Source organism: Salvia hispanica, chromosome 1 (assembly GCF_029641045.1).
Source record: "Salvia hispanica isolate PSC_SH4W2 chromosome 1, Shi_PSC_v1, whole genome shotgun sequence".
Taxonomy (NCBI): Eukaryota; Viridiplantae; Streptophyta; class Magnoliopsida; order Lamiales; family Lamiaceae; genus Salvia; species Salvia hispanica.
Genome location: NC_142692.1, coordinates 24,853,660 through 24,863,695, shown reverse-complemented (window position 1 = coordinate 24,863,695; position 10,036 = coordinate 24,853,660). Strand labels below are relative to the sequence as shown.

General features: G+C 36.6%; 1 protein-coding gene and 1 non-coding gene across 2 annotated transcripts; both read left to right on the top strand.

Moving 5' to 3' along the window:
* The first annotated feature begins 1,413 nt into the window (after nucleotides 1–1,413).
* On the top strand, nucleotides 1,414–2,383 carry LOC148933495 (uncharacterized). The gene is made up of 2 exons (XM_089060344.1): nucleotides 1,414–2,158; nucleotides 2,343–2,383. The coding sequence occupies exons 1-2, from the start codon at nucleotides 1,414–1,416 to the stop codon at nucleotides 2,381–2,383; spliced, it is 786 nt and encodes a 261-aa protein (XP_088916470.1).
* On the top strand, nucleotides 1,476–1,612 carry LOC125185773 (small nucleolar RNA Z247). Its single transcript, XR_007170272.1, has one exon. It is a non-coding gene; the product is annotated as a small nucleolar RNA Z247 (small nucleolar RNA).
* Nucleotides 2,384–10,036: the final 7,653 nt, after the last annotated feature.

Here is a 10,036-nt window from a genome sequence, read left to right as displayed (position 1 = left end):
CTTCTACCAACAAGTACTAGTACATCAGTTTTCATACCCTTAAAAACACATCCAAAACCTCATTACCCATGTTTGGTAGTGTTACCAAAAATTTTGGTTGCCTGTTTCATCTCTGCAAGAGTAAATACCCTAAGATCACGTGGGGACTGGTTGCGACCTCTGGACTCAGAGCTCGTATTTTTTGATACATCCTGAAAATTCAATTCCGGTCCGATTGCTTTATTTCATTTGTTGAATTTGTCGTTGGTTCATCCTTTATGCCACACTCAATGGCCATAAAATGGTGTGTAGTACCAGACTCACAGACTGCATAGTTCAGAGAAATTGTTAGTACATTAAATTGCAGGTATAGAATTCATTAAAGTAGATCCACAAACCAAATTGGACACAAGGAATCCAAAACTTACAGCCTAATCATCATTTAGGCGTCCAATTGATCTAACTATGAGAGATCAATAATAGCTTAGAGATAGGATATTCACATCATAACATATACTATTTCGCTTTGAGCAACACTAACTAGTAGTAACTAGTAACTGTTGGAATCTCGACTGAAATGAGAAAAGAAGTTGAGTGTAAGGAGAAGTCGTATAGCTCAAAACCAGCATGTAAAGTCACGATTGAAGAATCTCAAGCAACTGCTTGTGTGGATAAACTGCACACACATCCTGAACGTGTTCTCATTCCTAGTCAGAGTAATTATGTATCATGTGAAAAATAGGATCATGAGAACGTGTAAATGGGTACCATCCACTTCTCTTTCAGTTAAGTAGTTTATCTTGTACATGTATAGATAGGCATTGCCTCATTAATGAAACACATGTCGAATACAACAACAACACAATTCTATCTCTTTTGTACCTTCATTTTGAATATGGCTTGCTTAGCTTATTTCTCACATTCAAGCTCAGCATGCAACTTCTAATATGGTATCAGAGCCATATTAGGAATCTGCTACCTCTACTCCTCTTCTACATTTTTACTTTTTTTTTAAAAATGGCCGATAGCTACACGGGTGAAACCACCCAAAAACAATCCTCTCTCATTTCCTTTTCTTCCCTTTCAGATACAAATTTTCTTATGTGGAAACAACAAGTTCTTGCTACAGTCCGTGGTTATGGTTTGGAGGAATACCTTGTTGCAGGAGATCATATTCCTCCACGCTATCTACTCGACGAAGAAACAGAAGAAATGCGGGCAAACCCGGCATATGCCGCCTGGCATCGCCAAGATCAACTCCTCTCCGCGTGGCTACAATCTTCCCTCTCGGAGAGCACCATGGTGATGGTCGTAGGACTGGATTCAAGCCATAAAATATGGCAGGCGTTGGAGACCAACTACTCTAGTCAATCAAAGGCTAAGATAATGCAGTATAAGCTGCAATTGCAAACTTTAAAAAAGGAGAATCTGGCAATGACAGATTATCTCAACAAGATCAAAACTTGCTGTGATTTGTTGGGATCAGCCGGATGCAGGGTCTCGAATGAAGACCACATTCTTCATATTCTGGCTGGACTTGGATCTGAATATGATCCAGTCATGGTGACTATCACCTCAAAAGGAGATGTATGGTGTCTCCAAGATGTAACTGCTTTATTGCTGAGTTTTGAGTCTAGGTTGGAATCCTCCAAAGCATCTAACGTAAATACTGATGGAACTCAGCCGGTTGCCAATGTAATTCAGGCCGCTGGACACCGATTCGAGGGCCAATCTCAGTCAAATAAAGGATATCAGCAATATGGTAGTGGAAATTTTGGTGGAAGAAGCTCTAGAGGAAGAGGGGGTCGAGGAGGCAGGTTCTCAGGAGCCAAACTTGTGTGCCAACTCTGCCAAAAGCCAGGACACAGAGCTGATCGTTGTTGGCACAGGTTTGAGCAAGGATTCTCACCTTCTTCTGGACAACAAAGACAACCTCAACACCAACACCAACAACCCAATTTCTATCCTGGACCTTCTGCCAACATTGTGCATCATAGAGCTGCTCCAACTCATCACATTGTGAGCAATCAACCTACTGAGTATAACTATGATGGCAGCTGCACCACCTCTTGGTATCCGGATTCGGGCGCCACAAACCACATCTCCAATGATCTCTCCAATCTAAACACCAGTGTTGAATACAATGGAGGTACCTCCCTTCAACTTGGTAATGGTCAAGGTATCAACATCTCTCATATTGGTCAATCTGTTTTTCTATCTTCTACAAATCCAAACTCTAGAACCATTGTCATGAAAAACTTACTCCATGTTCCTCACATTACTAAAAATCTCGTTAGTGTTGCTCAATTCACTAAAGATAATAATGTCTTTTTGAATTTCACCCGAATCTTTGTCTTGTGAAGGATCAAACCACCAAGGCTACACTCCTCAAGGGCACTCTTAGGGAAGGTCTCTACCATTTTCTCCTTCACAGACCCAAGAAGTCATCTCATGTTCATAGCTCTCTACAAAGCAAATGCATTTCTTTTCCAGCTGCATGTACTGCCATCTTAGGACCACCTGCTCCTTTAGCTTTCTTTTCTCCTAATGTTAAGTTAAATTTAGATCTTTGGCACAAAAGACTTGGCCACTATAATTTTGAAGCAGTTGAAAAAGCTTTGCATTCTTGTAATATTCCATTCAATGCTACAAAATCAAGTATATTGTGTCATCCTTGTTGCATTGCAAAAAGTCACAAGTTACCATATTCTTCCTCTCACACTCAATACACTGCTCCACTTCAGCTCATACACAGTGATGTTTGGGGTCCTGCCCCTCTTTTTTCTATAAATGGATTCTCTTATTATGTTACTTTTGTTGATCAATTTAGTAGATATACTTGGCTTTATCTGTTGAAATCTAAGGGAGATGTCTTCATTGCTTTCAAACATTTTAAAACATTGGCTGAGAATCAATTGAATTGCTCCATTAAAGCTTTTCAAAGCGATTGGGGTGGAGAATTTCAAGGTCTTACCAGTTTTTTGCAGGACCATGGCATTCAACATAAGGTTTTTTGCCCATATACTCCACAGAAAAACAACATGGCTGAACGCAAGCATCGACATATTGTCGAAATGGGATTGGCCCTTCTAGCACAGTCCTCTCTACCTGCTTCATTCTGGGATGATGCCTTCACCACAACGTGCTTTCTCATCAACAGAATTCCCACCAAAACTATGCTTCACTCATCACCTTTTGAAAAGCTCTTCAAATCAAAGCCGGATTATCACCAGCTCAGGGTGTTTGGATGTCTTTGCTACCCCCATGTCAGACCTTATAATAAGAACAAACTCCAATTCCGATCAGATGCTGCCACATTTCTTGGATATAGTCCTCATCACAAAGGCTATAAGGCCCTCCTCTCAAATGGTAAGACCATCATCACTAGAGATATTATATTTGATGAGTCTTCATTTCATCACAACAAATCTTCTCCTACTTTCATCAATACACCCACTACAGCATTTGTCCCTCCATGTGTACAACCTACTGGTCTTCCTATATCATCATCTCATATCTCTCCATCTCCACATATTCAATCCACTCCCACTCCTATCCATGATAATGCTCCACCTATTACCTCTCTTGATCCTGTTTCACATTCTGATGATCTCAATCTCTCAACTCATACTCCAACTACTTCTCCTTCACATACTACTCCACCTTCTCATAATTCTTCTCCTGCTCTTCCCACTCACAGTATGATAACAAGATCAAAAGCAGGAACTTTCAAGCCAAAAATCTACCTTCACACCACCTATTCCACCTTGGAAATCTCCCTTGTCATCCCTAAATCTCACACTGCTGCTCTCTTGGTGCTTGTGTGGAAGAAGGCTATGGAGGAAGAATTCTTAGCTCTTCTGAAAAATAAAACGTGGATTTTAACCACATTACCTCCCGGAAAAAATTTTGTGGGCTGCACTTGGATTTTCAAGCTCAAAAAGGATGCTGATGGCATGATAACTAGACATAAAGCACGATTGGTTGCTCAAGGATTTTCACAACAAGCAGGTTTTGATTTCACTGACACATTCAGTCCCGTGGTCAAACCGAGCACTATCAGACTTATTTTGAGCATTGTTGTTTCTTCTAACTGGTGTGTTACTCATTTGGATGTGAATAATGCCTTTTTACATGGAGATTTACAGGAAGAGATCTATATGCGACAGCCCCCGGGTTTTGAGCAAGGATCTCCACACTTGGTTTGCAAATTAAATAAAGCCATTTATGGCTTGAAACAAGCTTCCCGAGCCTGGTTCTCCACTGTTCGGGCTGTGCTATTATCATTGGGGTTCTCTCAATCTCGGGCTGATACCTCCCTTTTCTACAGAATCAGAAAATCAGAAACCATCTATCTTCTCATCTATGTTGACGATATGCTTATTACAGGTAGTTCTTCTGTTGCTGTCAGGCAAGTTATTAAGCTTCTAAGTGAGCACTTCTCTCTAAAGGATTTAGGGGAAGTGAAGCACTTTCTTGGAATTGAGATTACTAATACAGCTCAAGAAATCCATCTGAATCAAAAGACCTACATCAAAGAACTCCTTGCCAAGCTCGGTATGCAAGAAGCAAAGGGCTGTTCCACCCCTATGGTTTCTAACTTGAAGTTATCCAAGAAAGATGGTAATCCCACAGTTGATGGAACCCTTTACAGACGTGTTGTTGGTGCGCTGCAGTACGCCACAATCACTAGGCCCGAGATATCATTCTATGTGAACAAAGTCAGTCAGTTTATGGCTTGCCCACTTGATACACACTGGAAGGCGGTAAAAAGAATTGTGAGATACTTAGCCGGGTCCCTAGACTATGGGATACACATTATGAAGGCATCTCGGCATTCTCAGATTCAGATTGGGCATCTGACCCCGATGACAGAAGGTCAGTTTTTGGATATTGTACCTATTATGGAGCCAATCTCATTTCATGGTGCTCCAAAAATCAATCTGTAGTATCACGCTCAAGCACCGAGGCTGAATATAGGAGCCTAGCTCATGCCGCCTCTGAAGTGAACTGGATGCAGTCCCTTCTTGGTGAACGGAATCTTGTGCCGAAGTTGATTCCAATCGTTTGGGTGGATAATCTAAGTACAATAGCCTTGGCTAGCAATCCTGTCCTACATGCTCGTACGAATCATGTCGAATTAGAAATTCATTTTGTTCGGGACAAGGTTGCAGCAAAGCAATTGGATCTTCGACATGTCCCTACCGGTGATCAAATTGCGGATATCTTCACAAAGTCGCTTGGGTACCAATTCTTCTCAAGGCTAAGGAATAAGCTCAATGTATGTCCCTTATCCTCGATCGAATTGAGGGGAAGTGTTGGAATCTCGACTGAAATGAGAAAAGAAGTTGAGTGCAAGGAGAAGTCGTATAGCTCAAAACCAGCATGTAAAGCCACGATTGAAGAATCTCAAGCAACTGCTTGTGTGGATAAACTGCACACACATCCTGAACGTGTTCTCATTCCTAGTCAGAGTAATTATGTATCATGTGAAAAATAGGATCATGAGAACGTGTAAATGGGTACCATCCACTTCTCTTTCAGTTAAGTAGTTTATCTTGTACATGTATATATAGGCATTGCCTCATTAATGAAACACATGTCAAATACAGCAGCAACACAATTCTATCTCTTTTGTACCTTCATTTTGAATATGGCTTGCTTAGCTTATTTCTCACATTCAAGCTCAGCATGCAACTTCTAATAGTAACTACACAAACATCTACAAAAACTCACATCTCTCTCACTCACACACACATATCATATGGGTTATGGGTCTCATAATAAACCCCTCATTTTCAGAGGACAGAGATAATAATTTCTACTAAAGCTGCATTAATTAAACCTCAAATTCAAGATTAGACTCTAAAGCCCAATTTGCAGGGGAGCAGGAAAACTCAACCCAACATAAATAAGTTAGTCAGATAAATCCCAGACTCACTACTAACTAGCAGAAAGCACCCATATCAAAAAGATAATCAAAACATACATATATGCTTCACTTCTCACCTGATTCCAATCATGCTAATTCGAATTTCATAGTAAATAAGGGAAAGTTTTAACTCCATTCGATCACATACAAATCAAATTTTTAACAACCCACAAAACAGATCTTCGAGCCGATTAATGTTTTCCCTCACCTGTATAATTCTTCCGCGGTCTTCACAAATAGCCACAAAAATTTGATCTTGAAACGCGGAACTCAATAGAGGATGAAAGTGCACAATTCGAATTAGGTGTGAAGACGATGTTAAGAGGAAAGTGCACAATTAGAGACTAGAGATAAATGTGTGAACCATTTAAAGAAAAAGAAAAAGAAAAAGAAAAAGAAAGAGAAAGAGAAAGAGAAAGAGAGAATGAGAATGAGAATGAATAGCTGACATCAGCACGGACTAGCCATGTGCTAGCAGGAAGGGCGTGGGGAACGTCCGCTATTGCGTTCGGCTAATGCGACGGACGTCCCAAAGACGGACGAGCTCTCATCCACGGCCTAGCACGGTTAGCCGATCGCTCGTCCGCTATTTCGTGGATAAGCGATCGAGTAGCCGATTTTTTTTACTTTTTTTATTTATACTCTACATTTACAACTCATTGCATTTTATTTTTTTAAATATTTGATAAACACCAACAATTAAAATGAATTAATCGTATTTGTCAATTTATTTGTTAGGCTAAGGCATTGGTTCAATTTATTTGTTAGGCTAAGGCGTTAGAGCCTACTGGGCTGTGGAAAATCTTTAATGATATTGCAGGAGGTGTTTCTTACTTGTCCTAGTGCTAATCTATTGGCTAGTCCGTATTGCTTTGTATGCTCCAACATCGACGAAATAGAATTGGATTGCTATTGGGCCTATTATTAGCTTTCAAAGAAATATTAGAAACTAGAGACGGCTACACAAATAGTCCTTGAAATATGCTTTCTGCAGGCAAATAGTCTAATGTCATTAGTTTTTAGATAATGATGTAATTACATTCATGATACATTTTCACTATTCATCTTAATTTTATACTAAAAATGCACCCCGAGATATGAAGAGTATATTTGGATTTTTATATCTTGATATTGGATATGATATTTTTTGCATATCTTTATAATATTTTCTTATAGCGTACGAAATGATATTTTTTCACTTCTCTTTTTCAACCAATTTATATCAAATCTTGTTTCTTTGTCTTAAACTATTATAAAGTAAAAAAATAAAATAAAATATACTATGAAATTCTTAAATATATTAATAATAAAAATTATAATTATAAATTTAATTATCAAAATAATTTGTAGCTAAATTTAATTTTGATGGTGATTTGATATATTTTTAATATGAAAAATTAAAATTTTTAATTAATCCTAATTTTTTTTATTTTTAATACTAGAAAATAATCGAATCACAGTCAAAATTAAATTTAGCTTTCATTTTTAGTTTGTCCCATCTAAGATGGCTCATTCCTAAAAATAGAAACTCTCCTATTTTTACTTTATTCTCTCTATTACTTTATTTTTTCCACCTAATATACAAAATAAAACTGTATAAAATTTTGTGCCGCCCAAGGAATGAATCATCTTTCTTGGGACAGAGGGAGTATTATTAGTGGAGAATAAACCCACCTTATTAGAGAGAGAAGTTACCAAAAATAAAAAGAGATATTTTCATAGAACGATCCAAAATAAAAAAAAATATCTTTATTTTTATGGGACGGATGGATTATATTTTCAAAATGCCTATTGCATCTTGACTATTACTCCATCCGTCTCATGCTACTTGCACATTTTATTTTCGGACTGTGTTGAAAAAATTTGCACTATTTATATTTTTGATAAAAATTATGATATTTAATTAAGATATTAGAGTTAGTTCGTGTTTCCTTTATTAAGTGTTGCCTTATTGCATTAAAATTTTTAATTTAATTACACTAATTACTCATGTTCAAATGTTCAAATTTACGCTGTCAAAGTGAAAAGTACTAGTAGAATAGGACGGAGGGAGTATTATATAAGCAAGTAAAAGCAATGCAAATCAAAATTTAAATTTTGGAAGCCAAGACTACTATTCACGGTCCTCACATATTTTTAGCCACCTTTTACGAAAAATACTTTGCCCAAGTTACACCAAAATGAACAATATTGTATCAAAAATGAGGAAACAAGCCAAAAGTGGGGCTAACTAAGGTCGGTTGAACGGTGTAACTAATGCTGATTTGTTCCGTCTATTTAACATATAATTCGATTTTATTGATAATTTTTATAATGTAAATAACTAAGTGAAAAAATAATTTTTAATTTTATATTAAATATGTATGAAGTACTAGATTCTTACTAATATAAATAGATAAATAATTTATAAAATTGATTCATCGTGAGAAATATTTTAATTTTTAAAACATGATTTAAAATTTCTCAAAATATGCTTATACTTTACTTATCTTATTTATATAAATATTAAATTAGTATTCAATCATGTTTAAGTTAGTATAAACTATATATCTCAGAATTGGCATAATTAAATATATTACTTGCAATAAATGTGACTAGTTATTATCATTATATAGTGTACTATCCACTTGTTAATTTTACCGATAACAACTCGATTAGCATATTAGGTTAGCCCAAAATTCAAACCTTTAGGATTAGGATATATTAAAAATGACATAGTATTATAAATAAAAAGCCATAGTCAAAACAAAGACAACCATTATTATAATCGTTTAGAAAACTCTAGTAACTCAAAAGGAAATAGAACAAAAACTAAGAATTAAAAAAAAGTCAAAAAAACAGTAAATTATCTTTTTTCTCCCCTAAACGATGTTAGATGGCCAAAATCCATCTTCCATCACCACGACGATGTTGCAAGCATTGCGTTAATTTTAAGTCATCGTGCAAATTTCAAGTCATTCTAACACAAAATTTTTCAGTCCGTTTTCATCTAGGATTTTGTACACTAGGTTTGCCGCCTTCTTAATCCATGTCGCCCTTTTTTCAATATTGTCCAACTTTTCCTATTTTTCCTTTCGTCAGCGTTGCACTCCGCCCACATTACCATACTAATGAAGGGTACAACTTTACATAGTACTTTTGTCAAAATGTTTCCCAAATATTCATACGTAAGAAGCATCGAATCAAGAGCATTGAGTACGTAAACACCTAAGATCGCGAAAATAAATAAAATTCCCACCTCGAATAGAATAGAAGCTTCTTCTCTCTCTTGAGCTCTCCTAAGTTGTCATCGGATCTTGGTTTAACAAAATCATGGAGTCGGATGACATGAGAGCCGATGTCAGCGTGGTGGACATGTATGTCCGCCAAGGCTCTACTGCAACCACTGCAACACGCCCACAAAGCATGTTGTAGAGGTCTTCGTTGACTTTCACGTCTACCATGGACTTGGACTTCACGACTCTCTCTCTCAAGTAGTTCAACTTCGGTTCCATGTCTTCTTTAGGGGTTTGTGGAGCATCTTCATCGTATCAGAGGTGAAACTCCAACAGTTCAACCGAGTATACGAAACTTGGTTAAGGCGTGGGTATGATTTCTGATCGCCGTCAATAGACGAAAGTGAATGCCATCTAGACATGCACACATATAAACATATAAGGGTATGTTTTATACAAGAAAATATTTTAGAATAGATTCATGGCTGGAGGAAAACACTTTTTCTATAAAATCTTTAATAACTAAGAAATCACTCCAAAATTTTTAGTGGAAAGTGAATGGTAAAACTTTTTCTATAAAATGTTATGAAATAGAATTACTCGAAATTCGCATAGTGTTAGCAATATTGTCGCGATGATGAACGATGGATTTTGAACCGACTTTTATTAAGACTCAAGACTGTGTTACTGTTAATTTTTTTAATATTAATTTTTAGTAACTAATGGGTGCTAGTACTATATACTACTTAATATATTATGTTAATTACCTGTGTTTAATTCAACAAAGATGCAACACCCTGGAAAATTAAAATTAGGGTTGTTATACTAGTGTTATATTATGAATTAATAAAGAATAATTATTACTAAAACATATTATTATTATCATAAGTATAAACATTATGTATCGATA